Source organism: Triticum aestivum, chromosome 6D (assembly GCF_018294505.1).
Source record: "Triticum aestivum cultivar Chinese Spring chromosome 6D, IWGSC CS RefSeq v2.1, whole genome shotgun sequence".
Lineage (NCBI taxonomy): Eukaryota > Viridiplantae > Streptophyta > Magnoliopsida > Poales > Poaceae > Triticum > Triticum aestivum.
In genome coordinates this window covers 69,376,689-69,396,238 of record NC_057811.1, presented here as the reverse complement: position 1 = coordinate 69,396,238, position 19,550 = coordinate 69,376,689, and the positions used below count along the sequence as shown (strand labels likewise).

Below are 19,550 nucleotides of genomic sequence, written 5' to 3'. Positions count from 1 at the left end.
TGTAAACGCACTGGTCCAGCTACCACTACCATGTGCCCCAAGCACCAGTTGGCATTTTGGCACCTAATGCTGAGCCTCCATGTTCACTGATCTGCCATTTCGGGGATAATCGCTCCCACTTAATCAAGGTTTGTGGCTGATTAAGCGAGTACCAACTCACTGTCAAGAGCACTGTCAGTCTGTCGCTGCTTTCCTAACCGCTGCTCAGCAATAGAAAACACGTCTGACAGAGGAAAGGTCGGTATAAAGACCACCAGCTTTTCAAGCACCCACAAGACTTTTATGTTAAGAGGCCTCTGTCTCCCCCTCTCCCCCTCCCATTCTTTCTTTGTTTCTTTCTTTTTTTTCTCTTTCTTTCCTTCTTCACATCCTGATCTGGAGCAATGGCGACGGAAGACGAAGCGCGAGAAGCGGCAGATGGGGAGGTACGCAATGGCTCCTTGTAGTCTCTTGAGGTTTCTTTGCAGCACTTGTTTCCTTCTGTTTCCATGCATGCATAGATACTCTGTGAAGATGTAAAGCAGAGCAGAAAGTTTCGGTGTTGCGGAATCAGCTGCACAGTGAGGAGCATATTTGTAACAGTTCAGTAGACTTTGGCTAGTTTGCAAGAGAAATCATCATTGTGTCATATCTTCTGGTTCCACGGTCTCTTTGTTTTGTTGATCTCCCTCTGTATGTTGCATACACACAAGGTTCTTCATGCAGTCAGCTCTGTATGTTTGAAATGACACTGATCATCACATTTTTGTGTTCCTAAACAAAAGAATCAGAGTCAAAGCATGCAACAAGTGAACGAAACTACATGAGTGATCAGGTTCCAGTTTGATTTATGAAAAACTATCTAAGTTTCCAGAAAAGGTTATTTTCCAGATATAATTGTACAAAAAATAGCATGTATTATCGTTTGTTTAGAAGGATCATGTTTCAGGGAACTTGGTGGGCGGAACAAATCAACATATACAAGTACTCCCTCCGTCCCAAAATTCTTGTCTTAACTTTGTCTAGATACGGATGTATCTAATACTAAAACGTGACTTGATACATCCGTATTTAGACAAATCTAAGACAAGAATTTTGGGACGGAGGGAGTATAAGTCTATCATACACTCTGCTCTGTTCTCTTGATTACTGACAGAAGAATTCACTAGCAGTACCCTCTGTTTGTCCACTTGATAATTCATTCCTGAACTTGATATGAAGTTAACTGGCATGCAGATTCAACCGATATTAATAAAATACTGTTAGCGAAAACTCAACAAAGCGCTAGATATTTTCTTCTACGGTTCTAGCTATCTAGAAGAAACAGTTTGTCTAGGAATACAGTATAGATGGTGAGAAGGTCAACATTTATAAGAACTGTTCAGCCTAAAAGTTACACTGAGTGTGAATTGTCAAGTGTGCTGTGGTAAGACAAAGGCATAAAGCGCACAAAGGCTACTTAAAGCATGCAGAAGCATATAATTGCAGCACTATTCCGCTAAAGATAAAATTATATATGTAAAAATTAGCCAAGGCTCTTTGAGCAAAATGGTGCACAAAGACACACTGCAGCCTGACAATGATGTTGAGCCAACAATTGATGCTCAAGAAGGCCACAATCTGGAACCAGCAGAAGTAACTGAGGACACACAACCCGCAACCATGCCATGTATTCCTGGCGAAGAGGTTGTAGCTGAAGCACCTGCTGGAGTCCAAACTTCTTTGGAGCCTAATGTGGATGAGCCTGACGCCCTTCCGGATACCAGTGATGGAAACACAGAAACAGTTGAGCCAGCTAAAGTGGATAAAGAGAACTGTCCAGAAGATGAAGATGTTGAGATCGTCAAACTAGAAGATCAACCAAGTGATAAAACTGATGATGTGGATGCAGACCTGGTGCATGAAGAGGTGCCTAAAAGCAAGAAAACAGATGTACCCGAAGATATGCCTAAAACTGGGCAAGCTGATGAGTCGATGAATGGTGATCAAGTGCTGAACCAAGAATCAACAGAAGAAACCAGTGACCCTCTGCCTGAAAAAACTCAAGAAACTTCTCATGAGAGCAATGTGTCCACCTCTGAGGAGACAACTCCAGAACATGATGCAGTGACAAGGGAGCCAGCTCTTGATGTTCAAGTGCAAAACCAGGGATTAGCAGAAGAAATAGCAGATGCCAAAGAAGTTGATGCTGAGAAAACAGTTCAACAAAGGGGTATTGCTTTTGAGGAGGTAACTCCAGAAGATAATGCAACAATCATTGAACCAAGTTCTGACATCCAACATTTAAATAATGTGGAGTCAGAAGAAATAAAGGGTCTTGAAGATGCCAAAGCTGGAGAATCCTCCGATCAAAGCAACGTGACAATTGCTGAAGATGCAACCGAAGATAAGGAAGCAACAGAAGATATGCAACCAGTTCAAGGGTTGGAAGAGGAAGAACCTAAGAACACTGGAACTGTCGAAATGGATGAAGCTTCCAGTCAACCACATGCTGATGTCATCAATAACCTTGCTGAAGAAGACAGTGTACCAGCATGTGAGCCCCAGGTGATAGGATTAAAAGAAGAGGTGAAGGACACTGGAGCCACTGAAACTCAAGAAATCACTCAACAAAGTCATGCTGCTGCTTCAGAGGAACTAGTAACAGAAGATAATTCTATGGCAATTGAGCCATCGAATGATGATATCCAGCAAATCCTGGAGCAAGGATCATCTGAAGTTAAGCACGCAGAAGTTTCTGACACTCAAGAAATCTGCCATGAAAGAACTATTTCTGCTCCTGAGGAGGACTCTGTAAAAGATGATGTAACAGCAGAAGGACCAAGCTGTGATGCCCAAGAGGTAGAAAATGTAGCATCAGTAGAAGAAATCAAGGAGAACACAGCTGAGGATGTGTCTGAACAGCAAATGCGGGGGCTTGAAACAGAAGAAATACAGAGCACTGAACCTGTTGAAACAGAAGAAGCTTCTGATCTAAGGCATCCTGCTCTCTTGAATGACCCAGCTCAAGAAGATATTCTACCGAGTGATGTGCCAAAGACTGAATCAACAGTAGACGTGAAGGATACTGAAGCCATTAAAACTGAAGCACTCCCCCAGGAAAGCAATGATTCCATTTCTGAGGAGCCTGCTTCAGAAGAAAATATAACAGCAAGTGAAGTAATTTGTGATGATCTTGCCAGAGAGCCAGATGTTGATATGCAATCAGTGCAGGAGCTACAGTCAGAAAAGAAGAATGCTGAATTTACTGAAGTGAGTGAAGCATCTGGTGAAATGGATGCTGCCGTCATTGAGAACCCAACTCATGAAGATAACCTAACCACAAGTGAGTCGCTTGTGATGGAATCAGCAGAAGTGAGCAGCAATGAAGCCACTGAAGGCCAAGAAATGCCTCAAAGTGATGCTACTCAGTCAGAAGATCACAAAACAGAAGAAAATATGGCAGTGAGTGAACCACAGATCCTGGAACCAGAACCTGCTGAAGAAATGAGAGACGGTGAAGCCACTGAGCCTCAAGCTATCTCACTAGAAAGCACGTCTGTTCCAGAAGAAGATGTAACAGCAAAAGAAGCAGCTTCTGATATCAGAGAAGTACAAACCGAAGAGCCTATAGAAGAACCTGATGATGTGAAAGCTGAAGAAATATCCAACCAAAGCAGTGGGACCATTGTTGGAGAAACAGCTCAAGAACACAAGTTACTATCAAGTGACCCAACTAGTGATGTACAAGCAAAGGAGCTCGAGTCACAAAAAACTGGTAACAGTGAGGATGTTCAAACTGAAGAAGCTTCGCATCAAACACACGCTGAAGAAACTTTGACAGAAAATGAGCCACAAATAGCAACAGAAGATAACAGAGCAATCCTGGCAGATGTTAGCATTCAGCAGCTTCAAGGGCAAGAACCAGTTGAATTCAGGGACACTGAAGCTACTGAACCTCAAGGCATCTCCCCATCTCACACTGCCTCTGGTTCTGAGCAGTCCACACCAGAAGATAACGAGATGACAGAACCCAGTCCTGCAACTCAAGCAGAGAATTTAGAATCAGCAATAGTGACGGAGGAAAGTAAAGATATGAAAAGCACTGACGCAATTGCTGAGGAGGAAACTCCCAAAGAATGCGTACAGGAAACTGAGGCACATGTTGATATACCACCAGTGGAGAATACTGACCCCGCTGAGGTGCATGACAATGCAACGACAAATGACCTGCCAGCAGAAGAGGTGAAGGACAATGAAGCCATAGAGGTTGCAGAAATCCACTATGAGAGCCCTGTTGCAAATATTGGTGATCTCACTGAAGATGCCAAAAGCAATGTTGCTCTTGAAGATGAGGCAGCTCCTGATGAAGATGTAAAACCAACAGAGGCAACTGCTGCTATACCACAACCACAAGAGCCAGAATTAGAAGAGATCAAGAATAGTGAACCTGTTGAAGTGGAAGATAATATAATAGCAAGGGACCTGCCAGCAGAAGAGATCAAGGACACTGACGCCATGGAAACTGAGATGATCCCTCATGAGAGTAGTGGTGCAAACATTAGCGAGCTCATCAATGATATGAAAAGCAATGTTGCTCTTGCGGACGAGGCAGCTCCTGATGAACATGCAAAAGCAACAGAGGCAACTGGTACTATACCACAACCGCAAGAGCCAGACCTAGAAGAGATCAAGAATAGTGAACCAGCTGAAGTGGAAGGAAACAAATCAGCAAGTGATCTGCCATCAGAAGAAGTGAAGGATACTGAAGCCGTGGAAACAGAAGCAATCAACGACAGCACTGATGCAAATAACAGTGAGCTCACTGAAGATCTGCAAAGCAATGTTGCTCTTACAGACGAGGCAGCTCATGACGAACATGTAGCGGTAGCGGAGACAACAGTTGATATACCACAAGCACAAGAGCCAGAACTAGAAGAGGTCAAGAATATTGAACCTGTTGAGGTGGAAGAAACTAGATCAGCAAGTGACCTGCCAGCAGAAGAGGTGAAGGAAACTGAAGCAATCAACGAGAGCACTGTTGCAAACACCAGCGAGCTATCTGAGGATGTGACAAGCAATGTTGTTCCTGCAGATGAGGCAGCTCCTGAAGAGCATGTATTAGCAACTGAGGCAACAGTTGATATACCAGAAGCACAAGAGCCAGAACTAGAACAGACCAAGAGTACTGAACCTTCTGAAGTGGAAGAAATCATATCAGCAAATGATCTGCCAGCAGAAGAGGTGAAGGATACTGAAGCCGTGGAGACTGAAGCAATCAACGAGAGCGCTGATGCAAACAACAGTGAGCTCCCTGAAGATGTGAAAAACAATGTTGCTCTTGCAGACGAGGCCGCTCCTGAAGAACATGTAACAGTAGCTGATGATACAGTTGATATGCCACAAGCACAAGAGCCAGAAGTAGAAGAGATGAAGAATACTGAACCTGTTGAAGTGGAAGAAAACATATCAGCAAGTGACCTGCCAGCAGAAGAGGTGAAGAAGACTGAAGCGATCAACGAGAGTGCTGATGCAACCATCAGCGAGCTCACAGAGGAGGTGAAATGCAATGTTGCTCTTGCAGACGAGGAACCTCATGAAGAGCATGTAACAGTAGCTGAGACAGCAGTTGATGTACCACAAGCACAGGAGCTGGAACTAGAAGAGATCAAGAATACTGAACCTGTTGAGGTGGAAGAAAAGATGTCAGCAAGTGACATGCAGGCAGAAGAGGTGAAGGACACTGAAGCAATCAACGAGAGCGCTGATGCGAAAATCAGTGAGCTCACTGAGGATGTCAAACCTAATGTTGCTCTTGCAGACGAGGCAGCTCCTGAAGAACATGTAATAGCAACTAAGGCAACAGTTGACATACCACAAGCACAAGATCCAGAACTAGAAGAAATCAAGAATACTGAACCTGTTGAAGTGGAAGAAAACATATCAGAGAGTGACCTGCGCGCAGAAGAGGTGAAGGACGCTGAAGCCAAAAAAACAGAAGCAATCAATGAGAGCACTGATGCAAACATCAGTGAGCTCACTGAGGATGTGAAAAGTAATGTTACTCGTGGAGATGAGGCAGCTCCTGAAGAGCTTGTAACAGCAACCGAGGCAACAGTTGATATTCCACGAGCACAAGAGCCAGAACTAGAAGAGATTGAGAATGTTGAACCTGTTGAGGTGGAAGAAAACACATCAGTGAGTGACATGCCGGCAGAAGAGGTGAAGGACATTGAAGCCAAGGAAACTGATGCAATCAATGAGAGCAGTGATGCAAACATCAGTGAGCTTACTGAACATATGAAAAGCAACGTTGCTCTTATAGATGAGGCAGCTCATGAAGAACATGTAACAGTAGCCGAGACAACAGTCGATCTACCACAAGCACAAGAGCCGGAGCTAGAAGAGATCAAGAATACTGAAGCAGGTGACCTGTCAGCAGAAGAGGTCCAGGAAATTGAACCCAAGGAAACTGAAGCAATCAGCGAAATGACTGATGCAAACATCAGGGAGCTCAATGAGGATGTGAAAAGCAATGTTGTTCTTGCAGACGAGGAACCTCATGCAGAACAGGTAACAGTAGCTGAGAGAACAGTTGACATACCACAAACACAGGAGCCAGAACTAGAAGAGATCAAGAATACTGAACCTGTTGAGGTGGAAGAAAATAGATCAGCACGTGACCTGCAAGCAGAAGAGGTGAGGGAAACTGAAGCAATCAATGAGAGCCCTGATGCAAACATTAGCGAGCTCACTGAGGATGTGACAAGCAATGTTGCTCCTGCGGACGAGGCAGCTGAGCATGTAATAGTAACTGAGGCAACAGTTGATATACCAGAAGCACAAGAGCCAAAACTAGAAGAGACCAAGAGTACTGAACCTGCTGAAGTAGAAGAAAACATATCAGCAAATGATCTGCCAGCAGAAGAGGTGAAGGATACTGAAGCCGTGGAGACAGAAGCAATCAACGAGAACACTGATGCAAACACCAGTGAGCTCACTGAAGATGTGAAGAACAATGTTGCTCTTGCAGACGAGGCCGCTCCTGAAGAACATGTAACAGTAGCTGATGATACAGTTGACATGCCACAAGCACAAGAGCCAGAAGTAGAAGAGATGAAGAATACTGAACCTGTTGAAGTGGAAGAAAACATATCAGCAAGTGACCTGCCAGCAGAAGAGGTGAAGGACACTGAAGCAATCAACGAGAGTGCTGACGCAAACATCAGCGAGCTCACTGAGGAGGTGAAATGCAATGTTGCTCTTGCAGACGAGGAACCTCAAGAAGAGCATGTAACAGTAGCTGAGACAGCAGTTGATATACCACAACCACAGGAGCTGGAACTAGAAGAGATCAAGAACACTGAACCTGTTGAAGTGGAAGAAAACATATCAGCAAGTGACCTGCTGGCAGAAGAGGTGAAGGACGCTGAAGCCAAAGAAACAGAAGCAATCAACGAGAGCACTGATGCAAACATCAGTGAGCTCACTGAGGATGTGAAAAGTCATGATACTCGTGCAGATGAGGCAGCTCCAGAAGAGAATGTAATAGCAGCTGAGGCAGCAGTTGATATACCACAAACACAAGTGTCAGAACTACAAGAGCTCGAGAATGTTGAACCTGACAAGGTGGAAGAAAACAGATCAGAAGGTGACCTGCCAGCGGAAGTGGTGAAGGAAATTGAAACCAAGGAAACTGAAGCAATTAACGAGAGCACTGATGCAAACGTCAGCGAGCTCACCGGGGATGTGACAAGCAATGTTACTCCTGCAGACGAGGCAGCTCCTGAAGAGCATGTAACAGCAACTGAGGCAACGGTTGATATTCCACGAGCACAAGAGCCAGAACTAGAAGAGATCGAGAATGTTGAACCTGTTGAGGTGGAAGAAAACACATCAGCTAGTGACATGCCGGCAGAAGAGGTGAGGGAAACTGAAGCAATCAACGAGAGCACTGATGCAAACATCAGTGAGCTCACTGGAGATATGAAAAGCAACGTTGCTCTTATAGATGAGGCAGCTCATGAACATGTAACAGTAGCTGAGACAACAGTCGATATACCACAAACACAAGAGCCGGAGCTAGAAGAGATCAGGTATACTGAAGGAGGTGACCTGTCAGCAGAAGAGGTCATGGAAATTGAACCCAAGGAAACTGAAGCAATCAGCGGAAGGACTGATGCAAACATCAGCGAGCTCAATGAGGATGTGAAAAGCAATGTTGTTCTTGCAGACGAGGAACCTCATGCAGAGCATGTAACAGTAGCTGAGAGAACAATTGACATACCACAAGCACAGGAGCCGGAACTAGAAGAGATCAAAAGTACTGAACCTGTTGAGGTGGAAGAAAATAGATCAGCAAGTGACTTGCAAGCAGAAGAGGTGAAGGAAACTGAAGCAATCAATGAGAGCCCTGATGCAAACATCAGCGAGCTCACTGAGGATGTGACAAGCAATGTTGCTCCTGCAGACGAGGCAGCCCCTGAAGAGCATGTAATAGCAACCGAGGCAACAGTTGATATTCCACCAGCACAAGAGCCAGACCTAGAAGAAAACAACAATACTGAACCAGTTGAAGTGGAAGGATTCATATCAGCGAGTGACCTGCCGACAGAAGAGGTGAAGGAGACTGAAACCAAGGAAACTGAAGCAATCAATGAGAGCACTGATGCAAACATAAGTGAGCTCACTGAGGATGTAAAAGGCAATATTGCTCATGCAGATGATGCAGCTCCTGAAGAACATGTAATAGCAGATGAGGCAGCTCCTGAAGAACATGCAATAGCAGCTGAGGCAACAGATGATATACCACAAGCACAAGTGCCAGAACTAGAAGAGCTCGAGAATACTGAACCTGTTGAGGTGGAAGAAAACAAATCAGCAACTGACCTGCCAGCTGAAGAGGTGAAGGACACTGAAACCAAGGAAACTGAAGCAGTCAACAAGAGCGCTGATACAAACATCAGCGAGCTCACTGAAGATGTTACTCTTGCGGATGAGGCAGCTGCTGACATACAAATCGATGTACCACCAGCAAAGGAGCCAGCACTAGAAGAGATGGAGAATATTGAACCTGTTGAAGCACAAGATGGTATAACATCGGATAATGTCCCAGCAGAAGAGATAAATGACACTGAAGCCATGGAGACTGGAGAAATCCCTCATGAGAGCACAGATGATAGTTTGACAGCAAGTGCAGCACTTCCTGATATTCAACAAGTCCCAGAACAAGAAGCAGTTGAAGATAAGGCATGCACTGACACCACAGAAAACCAAGGGGAACCTCAACAAAGCATTGTTTCTACTTCTGCTGAGCTTACTCCAACAGAAGAAGAAACAGCAGTAGTAGAGCATACTCAAGATACACATGTACAGAATGCCGGCAGTGAACCGGGAAGTGACCCAAATTTGCTTGTCCAATCAGCACATCAATCAGAATTAGCTGAAGACAGCAAGGGTCAACTTGTAAAGGCAGAAGAAACAGGCCAAAGTAATGGTGCCACCCTTGAAGAACCAGCTGCAGATGACAATGCCGCAAATGAAATCGGCCCGCTTGCTGATTCTAAACAAGAGCGTGGACTAGAATCAGCGGAAGAAAACAAATGTATTGATGCTACTGAAGGTGAAGAGGGCTCCCATTTAAGCCAAGATCCTGGTTTAGAGGAGCCAGTTTCAGAACGTGATATAGCAACAGTTGAGCCAACTTCTGATATTCAGCAAGTAAATGACATGGATGAAGCAGAAGAAATGGCGGCCACTGAACCCATCAACGGGGAAGAAATTTCCTCTCAAAAAACAGAAGTTGCTACTTTGGAGGATCCATCTCCAACAGATAATGGAACGGTGCCAGAACAAAATCCTATTGAGTTAGACGAAGAGAACTTGGGAAATGAAATCAGCAATGCAATCTTGGCGGATGAAGACATCAAAGAGGAAATACAAGAGCCAACAGAACAAAAGGTATGTGCCCTTAACCGATAGTTTCTTTCATCTATTTGAGACGTTTAGCACTTATATCACTTGCATATATGTTAGATATTAAAAGATGTAGGTAGTGCTAAACTTGTTCAGAACTCCGAAATATACTGAAACTGATATTTGCATGATTTCAATTTTTTTAAGTAGGTCGTTTTGGTTAAACTGAATAAATAACCTTGGTACATCTAATTCCGCTGCAACATTGTATCTAGCAAGAGACACATAGAAGCTCATCCATCATAACTCTGTAATTATTGACTTGTAGGTTCACTACTATCATTGTCTGACAATGATGGTGTATACAAAAAATTACAAAGATCTAACCAAGTGATGTAAAACTGATTATTGCCTGAAGTTGTAAAGTGCAACTAGATTGAAGATTTGTACTTTAAAAGCATTCCATTTCAATTGCATAATTCTGCAATCTATAACAGCAGCGAAATATTACCACTACTCGTCTGAATTTGAGCATGCTCACTGATGCATTTGATACAGGACGAATCATCTGACTTGGGTGAAAAAACTGCTTTCACAACTCAGAAGGACGAGAGCGCTACTGAGGAAGATGTTGTACAAATTTCTGGTGAAGATACAGTAGGGACTTCAAACAATATTGAGCAAATCAAAGAACTGCCAAAATCTGTAATTGAACATAATGCGATAAAAAGTGGTGACCATACCGATGATCAAGATGACGAGCAACTTCACAATGTGGAGCTTCAAATGCAAGTGTGTGAGCGGTCAGTGGATTTAACCACTGAGCAGCCAGATGACCACGTGCAAAAGGTTAACTTGGATCAGCAGAAGAAAGAAGATGAGGCGATTGAAAAGCAAACGGAAGAAATACAGACAGATGAGCAGAAACATGATGACAGTAGGGCTGATTTCACCACAGAGACAATATTGGAGCCCCAGAGCAACGAAATTGACACAACAAATAGGAAAGACAACGCTGATGTGTTTGAGGTGAAGATTCTATAACTCGATACATTTTGTAATTTATCTTCAAATTTTTCTCATGCACCTCCTATTTAATGATTGTCCAGGCTGAACAAACAGAGGCAGTGACTACTGAAATGCTCAAGAATGAACAAACCCTACATATAGCCCAAGAATCCATTCCAAGCGTTACAGATGTGAAGGTTGAGAACTCCACGGAAATAGAAGAAACAATTGAACAAGAAGATGCACCCAACAACACTGGCACTTTATATACTGATGCTGATGCTGAAAAATATAACGAAGATGAGAAGGAGAATACAGAAATAGATGCAGCAGTAGCAAAAACTTCTACTGATGAACAGGATGGAACAACTGATGAAACTATAAATGAAGAGGTCAGTCCAAAAAAATTATTAGCACACTATGAGAAATTTAGGCATGATCTTGTTTCATTAAAAACTTCTATGCTGGACCAAATAAATTCAAAGTTCAAACTTTTAGGTCTCTCCCGTACTGTTCTAAGAAACACCAATTTTTCATGTTAGTATATAGAAAACTGTTAAATTTTCAAGGGGAAGATTTTCCTAATACACGTAACTGATATCACCCTGAGTGTAATGTAAAACATTGATTAGCAAGCATTTTTTTCAAGAATTATCATCTCCATCTTGTGATATATTATCATCTCCATCCCAGTACACTTCATAATTAAATGGCTCGCTATTAAGCAGAAGCATCATTAAGATCGAAGTAAATATATCAGAATGACTCATACGGAGTTCACAATGGCATACACCAACATATGTTAAAATTTTACAGTACAGAGCTAAAAAACACAGTACTCATGATTGGTGGAAACTGTTAAGCTTAATGCACTAGCCAACGGAACCCAAAGTCCGAAGTGATGGAAAGGGCTAGGCAATCCACATATACACTTCAACACCCCCTCTCACGTGTGACGCGGGAAGTCAACAGATGGATAGACTCAGAGGTATGGGTCAAGAGGCCTATATGTGGACAAAAAGGGGGGAACATCAATTTTGGATAAACTGTGAAAACCAGGACTGAACTCAAGACCTTAGCTCTGATACAATGTTAAGCTTCATTCACTAGCCAACGCAACTAAAAGTCCGAACTGATGGACTTATCAACAGTAATGCTAAGAAAACTATGTTTTTTACTCATCTTGTGGTTGAAAATGATTTGGGATTACCCGTCGAGAAGGATCTAAAGAAAACAACTGACCTAGCTCCTTCAAATGAAGTAATGCTAGAGAATGTAAGAATTATTGACGTGATTACTGCTCATGATTTCATATACTTTGAAAATAATAATAATCCTTTTCATTTTTAAGGTAACTATATCAAAGATGAAACATCTGGGCTCCTTTAAAGATAATCCCCCTTTTTTAACAGCAGATAAGATTAACATTAAAGAAAATCAAACTAAGATTGCAATAACAAAACAAATTCTACAGGCAATACAGAATATCAATAAAATGAAGAGACATGAGCTTGGGCTTTGCAGCCAGTAGAAAAAAAAAATCTTCTATACAGTATCTGCGTCTGTAATTTTAGTGGTAGAGAGAAGCTTGTTTTTTCATCTGCTGTTCAAGAAACAAAGATACCAGTCACTCTCCATCTAATATTAATGATATAATAATGATCAGCAAAATGAGCAATTAATTGATGTGCAGGATCCTACGGTGGTTCCTCAGAATGTTGAATCCAGAGTGCACTCAGAAGAGAAAGAATGCATAAACGCCAATGATGGTATGCAGGCCATTCAAGCATCAGAAGAAGAGATCGTTGATGAAGTGGAAAAGGAAGAAATACAAAATGAAGACACCAATGTTAATCATGAAGAAATTGAGACCAAACTTGTCGATGAAGAGGCGTCTGGACTGCAGGACTTGAGCTTTCATCCAAAGGTTTGTGCGACCAAATTTTCTGGTCAAATCTTCTTTTGATAAATTATTAAGGCTGTTACTTTATAGTAAGAGAAATAAGTGGGGGAAAATCTGTCATTCAGGTTATAGATGACAAGTTGGCAACAGAGCAGAATGGTGCACAAGTTGAAACTGACTCGAATGAGGAAATGGCGACTGGCTATACTGCAGTCACTGAATCAGTCAAACTCGGTGAAGCTATCTACAATAAGGTCAGTGGACAAATTCCTTAGCTATTAATGAAGATTTAAATTTATTCTTTTAAAGCTAATTTCATTTTTTTTTCCAATCTAGGCTGGTGGACCTGATGTGGCACTATCTGATGAAAATCTCGCCATTGAGGACAACAGAAGGAATCTTGAGGCTTCACCTGCAGTTACAGCATCAGGAGAAAGTATGAACGAAGACAATGAACATCATAAGCCTGATCTTCCCGCACACTCCGCCATGGATGGAAATGAAACTGAACAGGCATCTGGCTTAGAAGTGACAGAAAGAGAGTTGTTTCCAGAGAAGCCACTCCCCACCGGATCAGAAGAGCAAGAAGAGAGTCAAATAACCAAAGAACAAGATGGAGAGAACGTACAAGAGCAAGAAACTGATGACACAGAGAAAGAAGAAAAAGAAGCTGAGCAGAGTTATTTGCCTGTCTCCCATTTTCTGATGAACCTGATAATGGGAAAAGAGAGCAATGAGCCAGATGGAAATTCGGAATTTAAGGCTGAAAAGAAGCAAGAAGAAACCACAAAAGATGGCAGTTCTTTGATCACCTCGCAACAGGAAGAAAGCTTGGGGCCAATCCCAACAGAAAATAAGGTGGACAATGAACGCGTCTTTGAACAAGGAAAACATAATATAGAAGGCTCTGAAGAAACACATGATATCAAGCTGGAAAAGGATGAAGAGCTCAATAGGGACACTCATGGTTTGGAAGCACCAGTATGCCAAAACAATGTCCATGGTGAAACTTCTAGTGAAATGGTACCTGGTGGATCTGGCCTGACTACAGAAATGGAAACTAGAGACATCAAGCTGGGTGAAAAGGCAACCAATTCTGTTTGTCAGGAACATATGGAAGCGACAACACAGATTGAAGAAGGAAGCTTGAAGCTTCATGACATAACAAGCCCAAAGGTTTCTCAAGAGGACACATTAGAGGAAGGAATAACAGACCTTCAGCACGAGCCTTTACCTGAAAATAGAAGTTCTGATGCAGTGTCCGGGCAAACACTCTTGTTGACAGAACCAAATATGGGTGATGAAAAGAATTTGCCTAATGACACTGACGATCTTCAAAGTCCTCTGAGCACAAAAAGAGAAGAGTCCAATGAATCTTCCATCACTGAGGCCGAAAGTACTGTAGAGGCAGAACTGGAGAATGGAGTAGACAAGGAAGAAAAGAATCAGCAGACAACCACCACAGGTGGAGTTACAGAAGAACAGATAGAAAATGAGCATGATATCTCGCAGAAAGGCACAGAGGCAATATCTGATGAGCAGAAGGGTGAAATTACTGAACCAGTTATGGGCAATGAGATAAATTTGATTCATGAAAAGGGGATTTCTGCAGGCTCAGAATGCAAGGACGAAAAACAAAGCTCTAAGTTCTCAAACAGTGAACTAGACAACTCTGAGAAAGCTTTGGAAATTCAGTTAGATGGTTCCAGCTTGCATATAGACCAAGATAAGCAAGATGAATCTGCAGGCGACCAAATTGTGATGGAGAAGAACAACCTGCAAGACAATCCAGGAGAATCTGATTTGCAGAAGGTGCAGGAAACGGAAGTTGCACAAGAATCTCCTGAAGAATCTGATGAAGGTGATCAGAATTCTTTGCCCATAAGAGAGCCTGTGATCAAAGAAGTGAATGTAAACAAAACTGTTGATAACCATGTGCAAACAGTGGACACACAATCACAGGAAGAGCAAGAAACATTTAATTCACAGGTTCAGGAGCGTGATCTCGATGTGGCTTCACCAGAAGAAGCTCCTGAGGCTGAAGAAAAAATTGTGGAGTCAAAGCCAGAATTCAGCACAGATGAAGAACAAAGTCCAAAGAAAGATGAATCAAATATGGCAGGAGAGAAAACTTATGATGAGAAAACAAAGGGTGCACAGGAAGCTAAGAGTCTCACTGACGAAGCGAAAACCAAAGTTGAAGAACAAGGAGTAGTACAGAAGGCGTCACACAATCAGAAACGTGATCTCGATGTGGTTTCACCAACAGAAGCTCCTGGGACTGAAGAAAATGTTGTGGATATAAAAGAGCCAGAGTTCAGCACAGATGAAGAACAAAGTCCAAAGAAAGATGTATCAAACATGGCAGAAGAGAAGAGTTATGAAAAGAAGACAAATGGTGACGACGAAGCTAAGAATTTCACTGATGACGCACCAACGAAAATTGAAGAACGAGAGGCAGGGCAGAAGGCATCACCTAAAAAGCATAATATCTTATCTGGTGTCGGATCAAAGGTAAAGCACCAACTAGCAAAAGTGAAGAAAGCTATCATAGGCAAGCCTGGGCACACAAAATCTGAATTACCAAAAGCTTGAGACTGCATTCACCTTAGTGTGTGTATATTTTTGTTACTATTTGTACATTTGTATGCTGTTTACTTGAGGTGTAGTATGACCGTGATGGTACTAGTAAACATCAAGGTTTCGCTATGGCCATTGCATTGAAATGTTGTGTGATTGAAGAACGATTTGTAAATACAGATAGTGTGTAAATCAAGGTTTGGTAATTGTGAGTTTGAGGCATAACTGAGTGCAATATGAGAAAGTCAGGTTGCTTCTTCCTTGTTCACTTTTCATGATCACCACGCAACATACTTTGTCTTTCCTCCTAAAACTATGTGAGGTTACTTTGTGTTTTGCTCCGGTTCTGATCAGTTTGAGCTTAAAATGATCGAAAGGAATTACTAAAAGGAACATGTGATGCCAACCAGGGTATCAGGCCATGCTAAAAGATGGTAGAAAACTTGAACTATGTAATCAGTAAATGGACCGTACATGCTACGGTAACTATAAGTCAAACATAATGACTAAAACAGGTACAAGAAATTATGGAAGCAGGACTACAGGTTCATCCAACAAGAATCCCCGCAAAAAAAAGAACTAGAAGGATCTACTTGTGTTGTTTAACCCACCCGATGGTACGAGCAAAATTAAGGCTGGGGAGATTGAAAACGGTTATGGACTTATGGGCAAACCTGATTTGATGCGATGGTGAGGATCGTCACATGATGAACATCCCGATTACATTAAGCCTGCCCCATTCGTAATGCTCCACCATACTTCTGCAGACTCCAGTATCACCCAGCGGGCCCCTGATATCATGCCCGCGCGATGCTCCACCCCCGTACAAGGTGGCGACCCTCAGTGAGTTCAGGAGAGAGGACATGGGCATTCCACTGTATTCAGCGGAGGAGGTGGACAAAGCGTCGAGCAGGTGGTGGGCATTCGGTGGCGGTAACAAGCATCGCCTGTCTGATCGTCTGTAACACGTCAAGGCGCTGACTGCCGCCATTAGCTGCTCGTCACCCGGGGCTGTCCGGCGTGCGGCGCGATGGACAAAGCGCTCTGTGTGATCCCAGCGGCATTCTGGCAGCCCCCGGGCCGGAAATCGCCATGGCGAGCGAGAAGCAGCTTGGGTCAGCAATCAGCAGCACCAGTTGCTGAACAGACAGTCCCGTCGCGCACTGTGCCCGGGCCCCCCACGCGCGCGCGGTGCTCGGTCCTCCCGTCGCGGCGACGGGGTTCCTGAGCGGGCGCGAAGGAGCCGGCCATGGGCGCGCGGCGGAGGTGGAAGAGCGAGCGTCGAACAGGTGGTGGGCACGCCGTGGAGCTGGCCGCGCGCGGACGCGCCAACTGCTGCGCTGGCTGCCGTCGAGCCTTCGCGGCGTCCTCCTCTCTCGGCCTCGGCGGCGGCGGCGGGAATGGCGAGACACGGCGGCGCCCGGAAGCGCGCGAAGGAAGAAATCTTGCGAGTCGGACTCCGGGCTTTCTGGGCTTCATATTGCGTCTACGGGATACCATATAGTACACTCTAATTGTATTGTTGATCTGTAAACCTAATTTGAACACGGAAATCACTCAGCGTCTGTAGTCCAACGGTTAGGATAATTGCCTTCCAAGCAATAGACCCGGGTTCGACTCCCGGCAGACGCAGCTTTTTTTTTTCTTTTTTTCTTTTTATATGACCTGTATCGTCTTTTCAAGCACGACTAATAATATTCTACTCTAATAGGCTCGCTTTTTTCCTTATGTCCGGCTTCATTTTCTTATTGCATCTCCAATGCGTGTTCACACCGTGTTGTCCGGATACTTTGTGCTCTGCAACACCGTCCATCAAACATTCCTATACTGATCTTTGTGTCTGAATTCTCGCAAATGTGAAGGAAGTTTGCCGCATCGGACTCACACAGCCGTCCCACACAAAAGCGAGGTTGAGCCCATGCATTTGGACACACACCATTCACCGCCATAAACAGAGGGAGAAGGATGATGCTTTGGCGGCGGGCGGTCACCCAGTTCTTCGCCCGGTAAAGCAAGCGACTCGGCGGGTGCCGGTTGTGCAGTCGGTCCGCAGCTAATAAGCACTTGTTTGTTATTTTTCAAATTTCCTTTTTTGTTGATTATTTGTTCATTTTCTATTTTACAGAATTATATTATCCTCTTTTCTGTTGTCACATGTTTATTTTTGTTTTTTGTTTTTTATCCATTTTCTCTTTTTATGTGGAAAAGTACATAAACAAAACGGATTTTGTTGTTCCTTAGATAGTTGAGAAGCAGTTGTGTCTCAATCATATGTCAGACGTCGATCAAATGCTTCAAGATTCGAGGCTTGGCAAGGGAATGTCGTGTTTCTTATTAATCTTGTGGGACAGCAGGGCATGACCCGTCTTTTATTGCTGGCAAGCCTCGAGAGTTATTTAGGACTGCAAGCTTGTTCTGCTGGTTGTTTTGGCACGTGGGTTGTTTCTCGTCTTTCTTGATCTTCTCCAGTGCAGCAAATTTTTAAATCGCCTTTTCTTTTTAATTGGCTGTTTTCTTTTTTCGGTCCATAGGTCGTTTTTCGCCTTTTTTGTCTTCCCTAGCGCGGTGCGTTTAAAAGTTTATTTTCTTTTGTTTTGTTTGATTTGCTTTCTTTTGCTCGTGGATTTTTTTTCTTATTTTTCTTGCTCTCCCCGGTGCAATATTCAGATTTTTTATTATATTTTTTCTTTTCAGTATTTTTTGTCGTTTTGTTTGTTTTTTATCCACGCAAACAAAGTTGCATCGACACATGTCTCACGCACAATTATAGTGGGATAGTCACATGGTGGGTGACATTTTTCTGAGGTTTTTCTTTTCTTCTCTCTTGCATTTTGGTTTTTCTTTTAAATTTTTCGCAGACTCACCTGGTCGCAATATTAAAAGTGCGCCATGATTCGAGGTAATTTGGTCAGTCAACTTTGTACACGATCCCTTTTTTTGTGGTTGCCTTTTATTGTGCAACTTTGCATGCACAAAAACGACTGCAACTAAGATAGAGTGGAGGGTAGTTGGGTCAGTTGTATGTCCATCACTATATGTACAACTACAAACGTTATAACTTGATTGCAACTGCACATGCACAAAGCAATTTCAACTAGGGTCGATGGGGAGTTGTTAATCTAGTTAAATGTCCACACCACTACACATGCAACTACAAAAACCACTAGACGTGTAACCGAAGCTTTGTAATCTAACCGTAGTTGCATGGGAACAAAATGACTGCAACTGGGGTTGGGTGGGTAGTTGTCGGGCCAGTTGCATGTCCACCACTAGACATGCAACTGCAAGCATTATAACCCAACTGCACGTGCACATAACAACTACAAGCTGGGGTCGGATGAGGAATTATGGGGGCAGTTATATGTCCACCACTAGACGTACAACTGCAAGCGTTGGAACCCAACTGCAACTTGGGTTGGGGGGGAGTGTGAGTCGGTTGCATGTCCACCCCTATGCATGCAACTGCATGCGTTGTAACTCCTCGGCAATTGCGCGAGCATAAAGCGACTACAACTAGTCGGAACGGGCCAGTTGCAACTGCTGTCGCTACTAGCATGTCCATCACTAGAGTTGCAACTGCACGCATTATAACCTGATTGCAACTGCACGAACCCAAACACAACTGCATCTGGGCGAGTACGGGGGAGGGTTGGCTAGTTATATGCCCACCACTAGCGTTATAATAGAGCATTGTAACCTAATTGCAACTGCATAGCCCCAAAACAATGCTGGAACTTAGCCGGCAAGAGGGTGAATTTATTTTTTGTTTTTTATTTTCCATTTTATTTTAAGCAGAACCCTAAGCCCTTTTTTTTAAGTTGGTGAACTCTTTTTTTCAAAATCATGATTTTTTTTAAATGAGATCACAATTGCAGATTTTTAAAATGAGGTTGCAAGGCATATTTTCGAGGGGGTCACGATTGCAAGTTCTCAAATGGGATTGCAACTGCATGCTTTAAAGTAGGGCGTAACTTTAAGTTTCCAAGTGAGATCATAATTGTAATATTCCAATGGGGTTGCAAGGTGCAAGTCAAATCCTTGAAAAGATCACACCGTGCAACGATACGTAGTCCTTTTGCGTGTTTCTTGTAACGATTTTACGTGCATGCACGGTGTGCAGGACGAGCTCCTATGGGTATCTGCATGGCTGCTCTGGGCGACGAAGAACAGCTCCTACCTCGACGAC

At 43.3% G+C, this 19,550-nt stretch overlaps 1 protein-coding gene and 1 non-coding gene across 3 annotated transcripts; both read left to right on the top strand.

The window, feature by feature from the left end:
* Nucleotides 1–204: 204 nt before the first annotated feature.
* LOC123143587 (microtubule-associated protein futsch) lies at nucleotides 205–15,632 on the top strand. Of its 2 annotated transcripts, XM_044562526.1 has the most exons (7): nucleotides 205–425; nucleotides 1,216–9,918; nucleotides 10,432–10,902; nucleotides 10,983–11,273; nucleotides 12,575–12,808; nucleotides 12,910–13,038; nucleotides 13,121–15,632. In XM_044562526.1, the coding sequence occupies exons 2-7, from the start codon at nucleotides 1,528–1,530 to the stop codon at nucleotides 15,377–15,379; spliced, it is 11,775 nt and encodes a 3,924-aa protein (XP_044418461.1). In that variant the 5' UTR covers nucleotides 205–425; nucleotides 1,216–1,527; the 3' UTR covers nucleotides 15,380–15,632. The 2 variants fall into 2 exon arrangements, with proteins under 2 accessions (XP_044418461.1, XP_044418460.1); XM_044562525.1 differs by lacking the exon at nucleotides 205–425 and having other exon boundaries at nucleotides 933–9,918.
* Nucleotides 15,633–16,924: 1,292 nt separating this feature from the next.
* On the top strand, nucleotides 16,925–16,996 carry TRNAG-UCC (transfer RNA glycine (anticodon UCC)). The gene has a single exon. It is a non-coding gene; the product is annotated as a tRNA-Gly (tRNA).
* The last annotated feature ends 2,554 nt before the right edge of the window (nucleotides 16,997–19,550 follow it).

Bases quoted from the DNA above. Each gene is read 5' to 3' on its own strand.
- LOC123143587 (XM_044562526.1), top strand. From the start codon at position 1,528: ATGGTGCACAAAGACACACTGCAGCCTGACAATGATGTTGAGCCAACA. The intron at 11,274-12,574 runs GTCAGTCCAAAA...ATTGATGTGCAG, and splicing joins ATGAAACTATAAATGAAGAG to GATCCTACGGTGGTTCCTCA. The intron at 12,809-12,909 runs GTTTGTGCGACC...TCTGTCATTCAG, and splicing joins ACTTGAGCTTTCATCCAAAG to GTTATAGATGACAAGTTGGC.